General features: G+C 36.9%; 1 protein-coding gene across 1 annotated transcript in view; it reads left to right on the plus strand.

Annotated features, from left to right (window-relative positions):
- The window catches only part of LOC150080211 (protein timeless homolog), a 734,420-nt gene that overhangs the window by 93,157 nt on the left and 622,677 nt on the right, over nt 1–18,586 (plus strand). The window contains exon 8 of the mRNA XM_090380646.1: nt 7,350–7,483. Within this exon, the coding sequence (XP_090236772.1) occupies nt 7,350–7,483 (134 nt within the window). The remainder of the gene's footprint in view (nt 1–7,349; nt 7,484–18,586) is intronic.

The following is an 18,586-nucleotide window of genomic DNA, read 5'->3' on the forward strand; positions in this document are numbered from 1 at the left end:
GGATCTTAGAAAGGCTTTTGATACTGTTGCACATGGAAGACTGCTGCACGAATTGGAGCAGTGTGGCATCGGAGACAAATTGCTGCTGTGGATAAAGGGGGAGAAGACAGAGAGTGGTAACCAATGGACACTGCTCATCGTGGACTAATGTTATTAGTGGAGTCCCTCAGGGTTCAGTGTTGGGTCCATTATTGTTTTCTGTATTTATAAATGATATTGATGATGATATATCAACCTTAGTGTCCAGGTTTGCAGACAATACAATGGTTGGCAGGGTTGTCAAGGACACTCCTGACACTATGCTGCTGCAACAGGATCTGGAAAGTTTGAGCAGATGGGCTGAGAGGTGGAAAATGAAGTTTAGTATTGACAAATGTAAACTACTACATATGGGAAACAGCAACCCCAGAGCAACGTATCAACTCTGTGGTACTACACTGACAGTGGTAGAGAATGAAAAGGATCTGGGGGTAATTGTGCAGGCAGATATGAAGTTCTCTGAGCAGTGCAGATGGGCTGCAAGAGTAGTTCATGGTGTCTTGTGAATGATATATAGGAATTTTTCTAGCAGAAATAAGGAGGTGATTATTGCCTTATATAAGCTAATGGTCAGGCCACACCTTGAGTACTGTATACAGGTCTGGAGACCTCATTTCAAGAAGGATGTAGAGCTGCTGGAACGAGTACAGAGAAGGGCAACAAGATTAGTGAATGGAACAAAGGGATACTCTTACGAAGAAAGGCTTAAGTTTTTCAAATTACAGTGTCTGGAGACTAGGCACCAGCGAGGTGATCTGATAGAGGCCTTGAATGGTTTGAGCATGCTCAGTGCTGATGGGATTCTTCCTCTTGCTCAGAATAATCACCTGAGAGGGCATAAATTCAAATTGAGGAAAGACGGATGTAGGATCGACGTGCGGAAATTTGCCTTTAGCCAGCGGGTAGTTTGTTGGTGGAACAGACTTCCATCCCTTGTTGTGGAAGTTGATAGCCTAAATAAATTTAAGGCTCAGCTGGATAGGTATTTCGAACGAACGGAGGGGTGAAGTGGAAGTGGTTTTTTTTTTTTTTTTGGGTGATGCTGCATAAGCTTGCTTTGTTGCATCATATGCCTCTACTAATGCTAATGCTAATATTCTTCTTAACTAAGAGCATAATTCCTTCACCTCTTCCGTCCTTCCTGTATGCATTGTACTCTCCATATTAAAATTCACCGTAACATTTGTCTTCCTATTCCTAGAATGTCTGTATTTGATGACTTAATAAGTACTTCAAATTCATCAAATTTATTTACAGTGCTCCCAGAATTAGTGTACATGCAAGTATACATGCACGTGTTCTTACTCTTAGTTACCCTAACACAGTCCATGTATTCATTTGTTCCATGATGACCTACAGCAGGGCCTGAAATTCCAGCACTTTGCTTTCTAGGTTGCTGTATGTACCAACTGTAGCAATGAAGAATCATTTGCATTGCTACTGTGACACACAGATATTAGGAATGCAGAATTTGAATTTAGGAATTACAATGTGTACAGAAAGAATAGACAGGACAGGAAGGGAGGAGGTGTTATGCTGTTAATTAAGAAAATCATACAGTCAAAAGAAGTATTCCAGTTGATATAGATGAACAGTTCACTGTTCATCTATATCAACTGGTTATAGGCCTAATGAGTACAATGAACAACTGTACAGAGAAATAGAGTGGGCTAGTAAATCAGAATGTCCTATAAAATGGGGGATTTTAACTTCCCAGATTGGTGTGAGGAATGAAGGGATCCTCTTACCAAGAGAGGCTTAAGTTCTGTAGATTGCAACATCTGGAGACTAGGCTCCTGCGAGGTGATCTGATTGAGGTGTATAAGGCCTCGAATGGGTTGAGTAACACTGAATTCTGTGGGATTCTTCCACTTGTTCAGATTACGAGCCTAAGGGAGCATAAATTCAAATTGAGGAAAGACAGATGTGCAGAAATTTGCATTTAGCCAGCGGATGGTAATTGCTGGAACACACAATCAGCTTCATCATCAGCCATTTTCAATCCACTGCAGGATGAAGGACTCTCCAGCAACTTTCCAGTTCCTTCTGTTTTGTACAATGGCCATCCATTTACTACCCACAAACTCATATTCATCTATCCATCTCTGCCGTTGTCTTCCAGGGTTTCTTCTAGCTCCTCTTGGATACCATTCTGTTATTTTCTTAGTCCATCTGTCATCATGTCTTCGAGCTATGTGTCCTGCCCAAGACCATTTTAGTTCTTTAGTTTTGATAAGAATGTCCTTTACTTGAGTTTGCTGCCTAATCCATGTGTTTCTCTTCTTATCTAACAGTCTGATTCCCAATATAATTTGTTCCATTCTTCGCTGTGTAGTTCTCAGCTTCTCTTCCATTCTTTTGGTGAGTGCCCAAGTTTCACTTCCATAAGTCATGGTGGGGAGTATACATTGTTTCATTATTTTGCGTTTCAGACAAATTGGGATATTGCTACTCAGTGTGTGACAATATTTCCTGAATGCTATCCATCCAAAATTTATTCTTCTCTTTACTTCCAGTCATTTATCATTATTATAGCTAATGACTTGTCCCAGATAAGTATATGACTCCACCTTTTCAATTACTGCTCCTTCAATCATTATATCCCTTTCTGTGGCATACTTGTTCATCATTACTTTTGTTTTAGCCATATTCATCTTTAGTCCAAAATCCTTACTAACTGTGCATAACTGATTAAGATTTTCCTCTTATTTTTTGGGATCATGGCTTATGACCACAATGTCATCTGCAAATCGTAAATGGTTTAGGTACTCTCCATTCACATTGAACCCTCTTTCTGCGATCAGTCTAATCTTCTGAAAGCTTCCTCAAGGGCAGCAGTAAACAACTTCGGAGATATTGTGTCTCCTTGTCGAACTCCTTTCTCAGTTTTAAATTTGCTACTGTCTTTGTCTAGTCTAATAAAGGAGGTAGCATTCTCATATATTTTCTTCAAAATCATAATATCTGGGGTATCTATGCCTTGTCTTTCCAGTGTCCGAAACATTGCCTTATGCATATGGAGTCAAATGCCTTTTCATAATCCACAAATGTTAGGCATAATGGTGTTTTATGTTCAGTTGCTTTCTCCATTAGCTGCGACATTACATGAAGGTGATCCATAGCTGAGAATCCTGTCCTAAAGTCAGCTTGCTCTTTCGGTTGATTCTCATCAAGTATTCTTTCTAATCTGTTAGTAATGACTCTTGTGAACATCTTGTAGATGTGGGATAACAAGCTAATTGGTCTATAATTTCCAATTTCTGATTTATCTCCTTTCTTATGCAGTGAAACTATGATTGCATTATTCCACTCCTTAGGTGTCACACCTTTTTTAATGCATTTTGTGAAGAGTCTTGCCACTTTTTGTGTCATGTCTCTTCCTTCCAATTTTAACAATTCTACGATAACTTCATCTTCTTCCCGGGGCTTTCTTTTTCTTCAATTTCTTCAGTGCATGTTCTACCTCATCAGAAACGATATCAGGTATGTTGTATGTGTTACTAATTTGCAATCCAGCTTCCTCACTGCTGGCATCATTCCCGTGCTCCTTGTATAACTCTTTATAGCGGTCTTCTGCTATTTGAATTATGCCTTCTCTGCTATTTATAAGTACAATATCGCTATTCTTCAGTTTCAGTATCATTTGTCATTCTGTATTACTGCTCATGGCTGCTAATTTAAATCCTTTGTTTTCTCTTAATGTTTTTTCTACTTTTCTTGTGTTAAATTTTCTTATGACCTCTCTGAGTCTCTTTCTAATGGCTTTGCATAACTCAGTATTCTCAATTTTCTCCTTGTCAGTCTTTTTCTTGCTCTTCATTTGTCGTCTTTGGTTCATCATGACAAGTGTTTCTTGACTAATTTTTTCTTCTTTGGATTTCTTTTTACCTATAGGTTTTTTGGGCTTTATCACTTTCAGAAAGTTGTAATATTCCTCGTCGATATCTAGGTCCTGAACAGTCTGCAGAAGCTCAAACTTGTTCAAACAATCAATTTACCCACCTATATCTCTTCACAGGTAATGATCCTCCGCAATGCACACAATGCAACTCTCTGCTTACAATGATGAAACATATTCTTGTTGAATGTGCTTTGTACACTATTGCCCGAAAAGTCTCATTCAGCTTTCTGCCTAACCTTAAAGAACCCATGATGCTGAAGCATATCATAGGTAACGATGCCAATCTTCTGGAGTTTTTCCAATTTATTAAGCAGATAAAATTACATGATCATGATCGTTTTTGACTTATGCCATAGTAATTACGATGGATGTGTATCATTCATACCATTGAGAGGTGCAATATGGCCTGTGTAGCCCTTGCATCAAAAAAAAAAAAAAAAAAAACATTAACAATAACAATCTTACTTTTTGGGAAGTAGTTGATGCGGGAATGTAAAAAATGTACTTTGACACTCAGACCAGCTTCTTGAAGTTTGCCAACATATTTTCAACTATATTAATGTAGTCTAGATCATTGTTGTTCCTCTGAGAAGTTCTCAACAACAGACCTGAAACTTATCCATGCCTGTTTTTCTCTTTTATTCATAATTTCCTCCAAATCTCAGTCTCTCTTCAGTTTGCAAATTGGACATAAAAAAAAAATACCTTGTTTTAGGTTCTCTTGGGTGAGTGATGTGAATTTAGTACAAAGGTAATTGAAGCAGGGACCTTCCTGAGGTCCCTGCTTCAACTTTAACAAACTGTTTTATCAAACCCAGTTTGATATGCAAGGATGGAAGGAGAAGTTTTTGGATATACCAGTGGTTTATGAACTATTTTCTTTGATCCAGTCTTTGAAATCCCAGTGCTTACTCCTTGCCTGACTCCCACTCACACAAAAAGGAAGGCAGTTTTGTGTAGCCAGATTGCTGTCCAAGTAACATGCCTATTGCTTTAAAGTCATCACATTACAACCAACCATGTTATTCATACTTAATATTTGTCAACAACTTCTTCAAGTTTTCATATGTTTCTTTCAAATGCACAGAGTGAGCTACCGGATTTGACCCATATTTATTTCTATTGTGGAGCAACACACCTTTGAGACTCCTCTTTGATGAGTCAATAAAAAGTCTCCACTGTCTAGGATTGTAACTAATTCCTAAATAGTTAAGTCATTTATATTACTGCAAAAAACCATAGAATCGTCCTTAGAAAAGTAGGGGAATCAGTCCTTGTTCTCTCTGTCTGTAATACAGGGTCATCGAAAAAGGTGTACATGATTTCCCTTTTAATTTTCTTTGGAAATATTTGATTGATTGCTGTGATTGTAGCAGCAGATAGTGTGGTAACTCTCTAAGTTTTATTTGATACCTCCACAATCACCTTGGCTGTGCCGTGAGTTTACACAGAATGACTCCTATGTTCATCTCATCAGTCAGTGCCAGTAAGACGGTTGTGCAACAGAAAGTGCAGCATGTGTTGTGGTACGCTGAATTTAAATCTGTCATAACAGTGCAACATCAATACCAATGTACATTGGTATTGAAATTCAGTGTACCACAACACACACTGCTCTTTCTGTTGCATCACCATCTTACTGACACTGACTAAAGCAGTGTTCGCAGGAGTCATTATGTGCACCACAGCCAAGGTCATTGTTGAGGTGTCAAATAAAACTTAGTGAGTTACTACACTGTTTGCTGCTACGATCACAGCAATCGATCAAATATTTCCGAAGTTAATTAAAAGGGAAATTACGGACACCTTTTTTGATGACCCTGTATGAGAAAAATATCCCATGTGCTAGATATTTTGATTTAAGTCTAGAACCAAGGAGTTCTACAGATTCCTTTCATAAATTTAGCATTAGCATTAGTAGAGGCATTCGATGCAAGAAAGCAAGCTTATGCAGCATCAGCCAAAAAAAAAAAAAAAGAAACCACTTCCACTTCACCCCTCTGTTCGTTCAAAATACCTGTCCAGCTGAGCCTTAAACTTATTTAGGCTATCAACTTCCATGACAAGGGATGGAAGTCTGTTCCGCCAACCAACCACCCTCTGGCTAAAGGCAAATTTCCGCACATCTATCCTACATCTGTCTTTCCTCAATTTGAATTTCTGCCCTCTCGGGTGATTATTCTGAGCAAGAGGAAGAATCCCATCAGCATTGAGCATGCTCAAACCATTCAAGGCTTTATACACATCTATCAGATCACCTCGCTGGTGCCTAGTCTCCAGACACTGTAATTTGCAAAACTTAAGCCTTTCTTCGTAAGAGCACCCCTTTGTTCCATTCACTAATCTTGTTGCCCTTCTCTGTACTCGTTCCAGCAGCTCTACATCCTTCTTGAAATGAGGCCTCCAGACCTGTATACAGTACTCTAGGTGTGGCCTGACCATTGCCTTATACAAGGGAATAATCACCTCCTTATCCCTGCTAGAAAAATTCCTATATATCATTGACAATACACCATGAGCTACTCTTGCAGCCCGTCTGCACTGCTCAGAGAACTTCATATCTGCCTGCACAACCACCCCCAGGTCCCTTTCATTCTTTACCACTGTCAGTGTAGTACCACAGAGTTGATACGTTGCTCTGGGGTTGCTGTTTCCCATGTGTAGTACTTTACATTTGTCAATGTTAAACTTCATTTGCCACCTCTCAGCCCATCTGCTCAACCTTTCCAGATCCTGTTGCAGCAGCATAGTGTCAGTAGTGTCCTTGACAACAATTTAAATCTGTTACCAAATCATTGAGTACATGCTGTGAAAACAGTGGACTCAGTATCTCCAGGCTTGTAGATCTTAGTTTCATCTTTAGAAACTTTACTTTCAGCACCCTCCATTGCTACATACTCCAATATAATTGGAGGGCATGGAATCGGCAGGTTATCTCCATGTGGGACTGGTCTAATTGCAGATAGAATATTAGGATACACAATGCCCTTACTATTTGCATTGTATCCTTCTATATTAACTAAACAAAAAGTAACAGTCATCACAATGGGTTTTGTAGGCTCCTGCCAAATCTTGGGAATTGCAAATGGCATGGCCTTCTTTTTACCATTTTTCCATAATCTCAATGCTTCAACACAGATTCTACAGACTTTATGTGGAGCCCATTGTTTTTATTGGTCACAGAGTTTCACTCCAAAATAAGCACAATACACATTTAAAAATTTTGTAATATCTTGTCTTTGCTTGAAGACTACATAACTTTCACATATATAAACATTTCACTTCTCTTTGGGTAACCAATACACAACTGGATGAATGTTTTCAGAAATAAGTTTAGTATGATTTTTAGTATGTGATAAACATCATGTTCATTATTGACTAAATATTATAATTTTACTTTTATTTTCAGATCATATCTGAGAGATTTGATTGAAACAACTCACATATTTGTGAAGATGATAGAACAGTTTTGCAAACGACATTCTCATCTTGTTGTTCAAAAGAAGCATCATAAAAAGAGTAAAAAGAAGAAAGCTGCTAAAGGTAATAAATATTACCATTAGGATTTCATATTAAATTTAGTTCTAGAATAACTTATTACAAAATTAATGTGTTACAGTTACTGTAATTTCATAAGTTTTGTTAAATTTTTTGTCTGAAAATAAGGTCTTGTTTTTTTTTTTTTTTTTTGTCATGGGAATTTCTTTCCTTATGTGCCACTCTGGCTACTTCACCGCTGTTCTCAGATAAAGTTTTTAATCGAACTAATTAAAAATATATAACTATTTTTCTTCATCTGAGGATATTATGTAATTTTTGTAATTGTGTCATATCATGGATATAGTAGCAATATTTATTAGATATTCCCGAGTTATGTAAAACTCGACTTATGTAAGAAGTCCTGGAATCTCTTATCTTACTCTCATATCTCTTACGTATGTTGGGATTTTACTGTATTTTTGGATTAACTGGGAAATTGATTTTCGAGGAATTTTTTTTTATCATCTATCCCTGGAAATCGAAAGTCTACTGTATTTATAATTCAATTTTGCTATTATTTGTAACTCAATTCAGTTGTTTCAGTTACTTTTCTCAAGTAACTGAAATAATTGAATTGGACATTCATTAGATTTCTTGAATTGGACATTCATTAGATGAGATTCATTAATTCCTAAACTACAATATAAAATAAAATAAATTTTTCTGGGATGACCACATGGTCAGAGTTCACAAGATTGAAAGAATACAAGACACAGCACGAAATTTAGTAGTCATGGGCTTGAACCCTGGTCACTCAAAGCACACATACTTTGTGTACACTTGTGGCTGACCACTCGGCTATGGTAAAGAGATCAACATTATTTTAATATACACTCATGAGCCAAAACATTATGACCACTCCTGTCTCCATGAATGGAGGCAGCCCACAGCACCTAGGAGTGACATGACCAACCGGCACAGCATATACAGTGATGGCATGAGTGGTGTCCTTCACATTGTTAGTATAAAGCCCGCACAATGGGGAAAGAGAAGAACCCGAGAGTTTGAATGGAGAATGATTTGTGGCACTAGGATGGTGCACACCAGCATTTCAGCAGCTGCAGGCATTGTTGGCTGTTCGAGGGCTGCCATAGTGAACATGTGGTGAGAATGGTTCAAAGCGTGACACAGCCACTCAATGCGGCAGGACAAGGAGACTACCACTGTTTGATATTCTAGGTGAATGGCAGTTGGTGTGTTCCCCATAACAATAGGCGGATCACAATCCCTCAGTTAATGGCAGGCTACACCTAGACAACACAAAGAAATGTTTCCAAGCACACCATCCAGCTGGGACTCCTGTGGATAGGCCTATGGAGTAGATAACCTGTTCATGTGTCCATGTTCACCAACTTTCATTTACACTTCCACCTGTAGGAGGCATGTGAGCACTGTTCCTGAACATTGGATGACTAGAAAGGCACCTGATGTGATGAATCAGGTTTTCAACTCCATGGACAAGTTCCATTCCTTGCCAACAAATATGCACATGACGGATAGGTGGATACTCATCTATAGTCATGGGGGACAAAATTTTTAAACAACTAGATGATTGCTATTTGTATCTACACGTCAGGGAAAGTACTAGGGAAAAGAATATTCTAGACTTCATCATCACCCATGAACCAGATGACATAATAAGGCTGACAGTACAGGAACTAGTAGCAGGAAGTGATCATGAAGTTTTACAGTGGATGATGAAAAGAGAGGTAGTAGTAGTCAAAGGCAAAGGAATGGTTATAATTTCAGGAAAGGAAATTACGATTGCTTAAGGGCTACATAGCCTCTATTGGGTAGATATTGCACAGAGAGCGAATACCATTTAATTGTGGTATAACTTTAAAACATTAATCACAGAAGCCTTGAATGGTTATATACCATTAAAAAAATACTCCATGAGGAAGATTCCAAATTTGGCGAATAAGGAAGTTGACGGATTACTTGAGCAGAAAAAGATGGCATGGAAAAGTTACAGAACAATAAAAAGTACTGAAGCCTATAATAGCTACAAAATGATCTGTCATAGTCCCACAGAAAAGGTTAGGCTGGCAAAGGCGGATTATGGATGTGGGATAGTATTACATTCCACAGCTGAAGTTGCAGATGAACCCAACAGGTACTTTGCATCGATATTTATGGAAGAAACACCCTTTACGTCAAAGAGAAATTATGGGAGTGAAGTTGAAAAATATGTAATTAATGATATTAAAGTTTCATATGAGTATTTAATGAAAAAACTTTTGAGCCTACAAAGCCAGTAAGGCTCTTGGGGTTGATGGCATATACCCTATAATCTTAAGGGAGGCAACAAGTGAGTGCATTGAACATTGCGGCTAATTATGAGAGCATCACTGGACTCGGGAGACATTCCTTTGGATTGCAAAAATTCCCAATGTTTCTCCAATACGTAAGAGTGGTTCTAAGAGTGAAGTGTGAAATTACTGGCCAGTCAATATAACTTCAGTAGTAAGCAAAATCATGGAGACAATGGTCTAGGGTGGAATTCAGGATAATTTTTATAGAAATGGAATCCTCAAGGATACTCAGCATGGTCTAGGGTGGAATTCAGGATAATTTTTATAGAAATGGAATCCTCAAGGATACTCAGCATGGTCTAGGGTGGAATTCAGGATCAGTAAAGGGAAAATTGTGTTTAACTAATCTGGTTAGCTATTTTGACAGGGTCACTGAAGAGCTGGATTTAGGGAATAATTTTGACATTGTTTATTCAAATTTCAGTAAAGCATTTGACTCAGTCCCACATGAGGAGTTAATTTATAAGCTGGAACAGGTTTGAATCACAGGGAAAATCCTTAGATGGATAGCTGGATAGTTTGGGGGGTGCAGAGGGTTGTGATAAATGGTTATTTCTCAGATTGAGTTGATGTAAGAAGTGGGGTTCCCCAAAGATTATTATTAGGACCACTGTTGTTTTTGATTTTCATAAATAACATTAATGAAGGGATAGAGGATGTGATGTCTAAATTTGCCGATGATGTAAATATTGGTAGAGTAGTTAATGATCACTGCCAAGCAGAGCTTCTTCACAGTGACCTAGATAGACTTCAGGGATGGTCAGAAAAATGGCAACTATGCTTTAATCCAGCAAAGTGTAAGGTATTACACCTTGGAAACTGTAACCCCCAAAATAACTTATACACTTGGTGGAATTAAACTAAAGCCAGTAGTGGAGGAAAGGGACTTGGGTGTTACGACACTGTCAGACCCGAAGTTCTCCGAGTATTGTATATAAGGCTATTGTTAGACCACACTTGGAATACTGTGTTCAAGTATGGAGACTGCACCTAAAGAAAGACATTGTGCTTCTTTAACGGGTCCAAAGATGGGTAACTCGCTTGGTGAGATTGGCAAAAGGGCATCCATGTGAGGAAAGATTTCAAATATATGGGCTGCAGACCTTGGAAACTAGGCACTTTAGAGAAGACTCGATTGAGGTGTTTAAGGCTCTGAGAGGCATAAGTAAAATGAATGAGGATGAAATTTTCACGGTTATAAATGATTCTAGAACTATGGGCCATAATTTCAAGTTACTGACAGTTTTGGCTGACAGTTTGGGGAAATTCAATGGTCAGCTGGATAATTACCTATGGGAGGAGGAGGGCAGTGCACAGGTTGTCTATTTCCTTTTCTTCTTCTTCAAGAGGAGTGTTTCCATTTACAATGAGTTTCCTCAGCCTACAAGTTATTTCTTGTTTGGAATTTTTTCCCGCCATAAAGTGCGGTTCAGGGTGTCTTGGTTGGTTAAGCCTCGGGCTGTCTTGCACTCCCGTACTCCATCCATCCATATCCTCCTAGGTCTTCCTCTTCTCCGTCTTCCAGGAGGTATCCATTCCAGGATAGCCTTTGTATATCTGTTTTCTTGCATCCGTTTTACCTGTCCATACCATGTGAGACCCTTTTCTTTGATGGTGTCAATAATAGTCTTTTTCACTTCCATTTTTTCCCTTATGTCTTCATTCCGTTTTCTGTCTCTTCTAGAAGTTCCTGCTGAGAATCTCCAAAAATCCATTTCTGTGGAGAGCAATTTGTTTTCCGCTCGCCTATTCAATGTCCAGGTTTCCGCTCCATACAATAGAAGACTTTGTACAATCATTTGAAATATAAGTTTCTTTGTTTTATTTCCTTTTCCCTTTTTAATTATTTATTTATTTATTTTTATTTTATTCTTCTTATTATTATTTTATTCTTCTTATTATTATTTTATTTTTATTATTTTTTATTTTATTTTATTTATTATTATTATTATTTTTGGCTGGTGCAGCATAAAACATACGCTTCCTTGCACCATGTGGCCATTACGAATACTAATATTCAATGGCAAGCAAGTGAACAGCCACAACCTGATTGCACAGCTGAACAAAAACAGACAGCAGTGCAGTGGTATCTTGGTTTGGGAGTTGTTTCATGAATGGGTTCCTCCGTAGCCAGGTGGGAAGGAGCAGCAGTGTGTAGCATACGCTTCTTGATTAGACCGACGTTCGAGCCCGTGATCACCAAATACGGAGGATGCGGAAAGGTCAGGGAATGACCACCGCATATCCCCGGAGCAATATGGCCTTAGTTGCTAATGCTCCAAAATAACAACAAATACAAGACCTGTTTCATGGATATTACTAGATTCTACTTCAGCATTGTTTTGGACCATGTTTTTCTCTGCATGGTGACTGTATATATATCCAGATGACACTGGACTGTTTCAACAAGGCAATGTCCCATGTCACAAGGCCCACATTGTGCAGGAATTGTTTGAGGATCATGCCCAAACATTTTGTGTGCTTCCCTGGCTGCAAAATTTCCCTGACATGAGTCCATCAAACATTTTTTGGATATGGTAGAATGCAACATTTGCCACAGCATGCCTCACTCCATTGCCAAATTCTGAGATGTCAGTCTGTCCAGCTGGTTCAAGATACTTGAGGACACCTTCTGCAGTCTCGCAGAATTTGTTCTGCACTGTATGGAAGCAGTTATAACTGTGAAAGGTAGCCCAATATGGTGTTGAGTAGGTGGTCATAATGTTTTAGCTCATGAAGGCACACTTTACATTTTATTGATGTTACTCATCAACATCAGCAGAGACTGAATATTAAATTGGAAGTAAATTCAATATCCGTCATGTATCAACCTAGTATTGAGTCGTGTTTTCAACTTATGGTTAAGTTAGTAAATACAACTTACTTAAACCGTAAGTTGTATGATGCTAATGGGTAGAACTAATGTTAGTTCTAATTAGAAAACTAAGGTAGCTGGTTAATCATTTCCTGAGATATGTTGCTAATTCATTCAGTTTTGTATTTCTGCATAATGCAGGCACCAGTGTCCACCAAGAAACACATGCAGTAGTGACTGGTTTTCAGGATGGATATGTACATATATAAATTGTATATATATACATACAACACTGCATGTTTTGACCTCTAGGAAAGCAGGAATTTCAAAAATATAAGGTAATAACATATTGCACAGGGAGAAGCACATTTTGTGGATGGGGTTGAATAGTAAAGGGAGTGCATACATAGCTTGTTTCCTCTCACAACTACAAGATTGCATGTACGCATGCATGTCACACCTCAGCACCATCAGCACAACATTCATATCACACTTCAGCATCATCTATTGCAAGATGGCAAGACTTACTGAAAACATGGTCATATTAGATGTATATAGTGCTATCCAGTTCTGCATTTAAAGGGTACCAGGCTGGCAGATAACCATCACTAACTAATTGATGTGTATGGTTCAAGTGTTTTGTCATGAAAGCAGGTTTTATGCACACCCACTTTTAATTGTAAATAGCATATAATTAATGTTAATCATCTAGCTGCTCTGTTAGTGTAATGCCTTTTCTAATTCCAAGCCATACATTGCCAACCATACTTACAGCTCCATGCTTGGGAGGATCTGGCATACATAACACACATTTCAGAGTCTTATGTGTCATACATGCATCCTCCCAATCGTAGAGCTGCAGATGTGGTTATAGTAATAGATGCATGTGATGCAAGAAAGCAAGTGTATGAGCTTATGTAGCATCAGCCAAAAAAAAAAAAAATTCATACAACCATAATACACTTGCCAACCACACTTGCAGCTGTATGATTGGGAGGAGCTGGCATACCTAACACACACACATTATGATTAAGACAAACACAAGTAGATTAAGACAAACACTTAATCATACTTGATAGCTATGTAGAAAAGTAACATGTACCAGTCTTCTTATGTGTCATCCATGCATCTTATAAAAATAAAGTCATTTGCAAGCACAGCTTATTTTTTTGGAACAGTCTGATGTGTTATCCTTCATTACAGCATGTGAGGTTTTAGGTGAAGAAGCCAAACCAAATTTATAAAAGCTTCAATGAGTTACACATTGATTATATGCATTCATTTATTTTATTTCTACTTAGTTTTATGGATACCCACTTTTAATTGTAAATAGTGCATAATTAATGTTAATCATATAGCTATCATGTTTTTATATTTGATACACCAAAAATTAAAACTTTTGAATTTCAGTTTCTGTTAGATATTGAATAAGTATGAGTCTAAGTATGAATTTTAGTATTCTTCCAGTGTGATAGTCATTTTCAATCTCATCATTTATAGAGTTCAGTTCCCTTCTTTTCTTTGCTGCATATGCCCCCAATTTTTGGTTTTACAGTCGGTTGGTAAATATTTTATTTTTGGATAACCAGACTTGTTTCTAATGATATTTTTTCATTTTATTATACAATATACTGTCAGAATTACCTCCATTAATTTTAAACTGTGTACATAAATTGTACATATCTGCCATAAATTGTACATATTGCTTTTTGGTAAAGTAAAGATGTGTCTGCTGTTGTCATGGTTTTTTGCATGCCCCTAGAGGGTTAACAGTATGTAATTCTCCAAATAGGCCTCTGGGGTTGGGTATATTCATAATATAATTTTAAGTATTTTTCACCAACCGTATGTTGAAATGACAAAATAAAACGAAAGCCAAAAAAATTTCTGAATTACCCTGGAGAGAGAGAGAGAGAGAGAGAGAGAGAGAGAGAGAGAGAGAGAGAGAGAGAGAAGAAAGCGAAAGAAAGAAAGAAAGAAGGAATCACCAAGAAAGAAAAGGATGGTGATATCCAGCTCAGGACCCTAGGTGTGCTCACCATACTCACCAGATGTGAGCCCCTGGGGTCAACCAAGATTTTCTTTGGTCTGGTAAATTTGTTGAACATAACCTGTGTTTTCTTGAGATTCTTCTTCAAACCAAGCTTCTTGCTTTATGCTGCAGTTCTTCAATGTTTTGCTGCAATTCTTCTGAATCATTGGCAAAGAGGATAATATCATCTGGAAATCATAAGCGATTCAGGTAATCTCCATTTATCTTGAATTCTTCATTATCCTAATTTAGCTTGCAAAAAATTTCTCTAAACAGTTGAAAATAGTTTTAGGGAGATTGTGTCTTCTTGTTGGATGCCTTTTTCTGTGTTGATCTGAACTTTATTACTGCTGACCCATATTGATTCAGTCACCTTTTCATATATTGATTGGAAAATATTGACGTAAGCTCTATCTACACTTTGGTTGATTAGGGCTTTGATTATTGCTAGTTTTGTGACCGAGTCAAATTCTTTTTCATAGTTGATGAAAGCTATACATAATGGAAGGTTATATTCATTGTACTACTATAACTTTCTGCACTTTGAATGGGGCGCCTCCGTAGCCAGGTGGGAAGGAGCAGCGGTGCGTAGCACACGCTTCTTGATTAGACCGGGGTTCGAGCCCGTCACCACCAAATACGGAAGATGCGGAAAGGTCAGGAAATGACCACCGCATCTCCCGGAGCAATATGGCCTTAGTTGCTAATGCTCCTAAAAACCAAATAACAAACAAACAATAACAAGCACTTTGAATGTGTTCCACTGTATTGAAGCTGCTTCTGAAACCTGCTTGTTCTTTGGGTTATATTACATCTAGTATTGTGCCTATTGTTGAAAATATCTTTGTGAGAACTTTGTAGACAACTGGCAATAGGCTTAAATCTGAACAGAATTCCTATATGACCAAAAATGGGTTAAACATTGTAACTTCAGTTCAGCTGTTTGTTGATAGGATTTTTTCTTTATATAGCCTATTTTGATGATGAGTGGTGTAAGGAAGCAAACTTATAAAGCATCAGTCAAGAAAAAAAAAAAAAGAAATTTCCCACATTATCTATCTCCTATAATAATTTTTTTAGTTCTTCTTCTTTCAATTTATTCATATTACCCACTTCCACAATGTCAGATGGAAGTTTCTTCCAACAATTAATCAATCAAGGTTGATTAATTGCTTAGCTGCTTACATAAAACAAAGGTTGTAAGTAAACAGCTGCTTACATAAAACAAATTTCTGCTCCTCTGTTTATTCATATTACCCACTTCCACAATGTCAGATGGAAGTTTCTTCCAACAATTAATCAATCAAGGTTGATTAATTGCTTAGCTGCTTACATAAAACAAAGGTTGTAAGTAAACAGCTGCTTACATAAAACAAATTTCTGCTCCTCTGTCCTGCTACCATCCTTCTTCAGTTTAAATTTATATTGTATTCTGAATAAGAGTATGGATGCCATCAGCATTTTGCTTAATCCATTCAAGGTTTTAAACTTCACAATTGGATCTTCTTGCATGTGCCTAGTTTGCAGATTCAAATCTTTCTTGGTAAGGGTACCTTTTTGTTCCTCTGCATAATATCATTGCTCTTTTCTGCACCTGTTCTGACAGATGCACATCCTTTCTAAAAGGACAATCAAGTGGACTAATGTGATTTATTTCTTTCCTTCTAGTGTTTATATACATCAGATGGACAAAATAATAGAAACACCCATGATAAGGGTTATTGGCAGTGCTTTTTTTTGGGACAGTACACAATGGTATGGCATACCGGAACCTTTATTAACAGTGACGTGTGACATTTGGATGCTGTACACTTTGAAATTTGTAATAGTCAGTAAATTTTTTCACATGTTTATCTACTTTTCAAATAAGCTTAAAGTTATTTAACTAAATTTGCATTTTTCACTGTCTATTGTTAAGATCTTTTCTATATAAAACTTTATAACCATTTTTAGAATTCTAAATTACTCATTCAGACCTCTGTTTAAAACAAACTCCTTTTATAGCAAATTTTTTTTGAATTCCCTTGGAAATTATATTTAAAATAGTTTCAGTTGAGCGAAGAAAATTTTCATATAACGAATGGCTTAGGAGAGACTTAACTGGGTACACACTATTCACACTTCAGGCCTGCAGGCAATTTAGGAAATTAGTGCCGCTGCTAAGCAAGAATTGAGTGAGCTAAAGGGATTACCATTTGACAATTAATTGTTAAGATATTTTACCTGGTAATGGTGGTACCTGGTAAAACCTATCCTACCACCTGTCCCACATACAGAGAAGTTGCGCTGGTTAACAGTGTGCAAATCAAGGGGTATTCCCAATGGGTTCTGGTTCACCTTCTGCTGCAGTGATGTCCAACCTTTTCCCGTACAGGGGCCATATTCAAAGTTAGATTTCTTTCGGGACCACACTAAGTGATTCAAGAAAAATTAGTGGGTTACATTTTCCATATCTTGTTACATGTAAAAGGAAGTTTCTGTTTTCATGTTACCATTTTTTCATTTTCAGGCTATATATAAAAAATGAAAATTCCCAATACTTCTATGTGTAACAAATCTATGTCACTAATTTATTTTTTAGATTTTATTAAAATTATAAAAATATGACTTTCTTTGGTTTTTCAAAAAAAACCTTACTTTTGCCTTTAAATGCTCACTTTAGAAAATTTACAACCTGAAAAGATCACTGCTTAAGATGAATATAAGGTGAATAAATAAAAATAATGATACACCTGAAATTCGAAAATTTTATTAAGTACAATACACGATTACATTTACTAAACAAAACATTTAATGAGAAATTTTTTTTCGATAATTAGCAAATTTTAAAATGATGTTTTAATTCATTTTCCGCACATGTTGTAGGCTGGACACGGCTGTGAATCAACTGTAAGTGCCCCGTTCAAGAATTAGGAGGAAGTTATTTTCTTTTACCCTGACAAATAATCATCTGTTGTTTTGCGGAAGTGTGTTATCCACATTTTTCCTTAAATTTTCCATATCTCTGTTTACATGGTCACAGTAGTTGAATATCCGAAGGATACCGACATTTTGGACAGTTTCAAAAAAAAAATAAAAGAAAATAAAAGAAAAAATTCAAATTTAAGAACTAGTGACAACGTCGATGATGAGAGAAGGAAAATGAGGGCAACGAAGGTATTAAACCTCTAAATATGAAATGTTGGCATTTGGTGAGAATGAAGTTAGAAAATTGTCAATTAGGTTTCAGTTAAATGAAAGAGATACAATTCGTGCATTTCGAGAATACCTAATTGAAAAGATGGTTTCGGAAAAATTGAAGAGCATTTGATGAACACTCCAAGTATGATACCAATTTCATCAAGTGAATATGAACGAGGATTTTCACAAATGAATGTGATCGTCATCCTAACCAGAGCTTCGTTGATGACAAAAACAATTTCTTCACTATTATATCTTAATTAAAATTGTAGACCCTCCGCTGACACGCTTCAATCCAACAAATATGACATTTTGTGTCTGCTTCGGAAACGTCATTCAGCAACAGACACAAGCAGAAAGAAATCGGCTAGTGTGTTGGATGAGAACTCAATAAAAATTTGGAATATTCTATAAAAACTTTATTATGAAATATTATTTTTACTTATATTTTTTTATATACTTGAATAATAAATTTATGCTTGATAAACTGTGTGTTAATATACTTAATTTGTTTTTCTTATTCCAAAAACGTTACTACTAAGTAACAACATCAGGAAATAAAGAGTACTGTACTTTTCATGTCCTTTTAATTTTCAGTTTTTCCTGTTAGCAAAGAATGAGTACCGGCGCATATTTTTTTTACAAAAAAAAAAAAAGCACTGGTTATTGGTATCCATTCATGTGCTGTTGGGCCACCCTTTGCTTTTTAGAACAGCTTGTATTCTATGTGAAATAGATTCCAATAAATCTTGAACTGGCTTAAG

The sequence above is a fragment of the Mastigoproctus giganteus genome, chromosome 9 (genome assembly GCF_048544385.1).
Source record: "Mastigoproctus giganteus isolate SK-2022 chromosome 9, ASM4854438v1, whole genome shotgun sequence".
In the NCBI taxonomy this organism is placed as follows: domain Eukaryota; kingdom Metazoa; phylum Arthropoda; class Arachnida; order Uropygi; family Thelyphonidae; genus Mastigoproctus; species Mastigoproctus giganteus.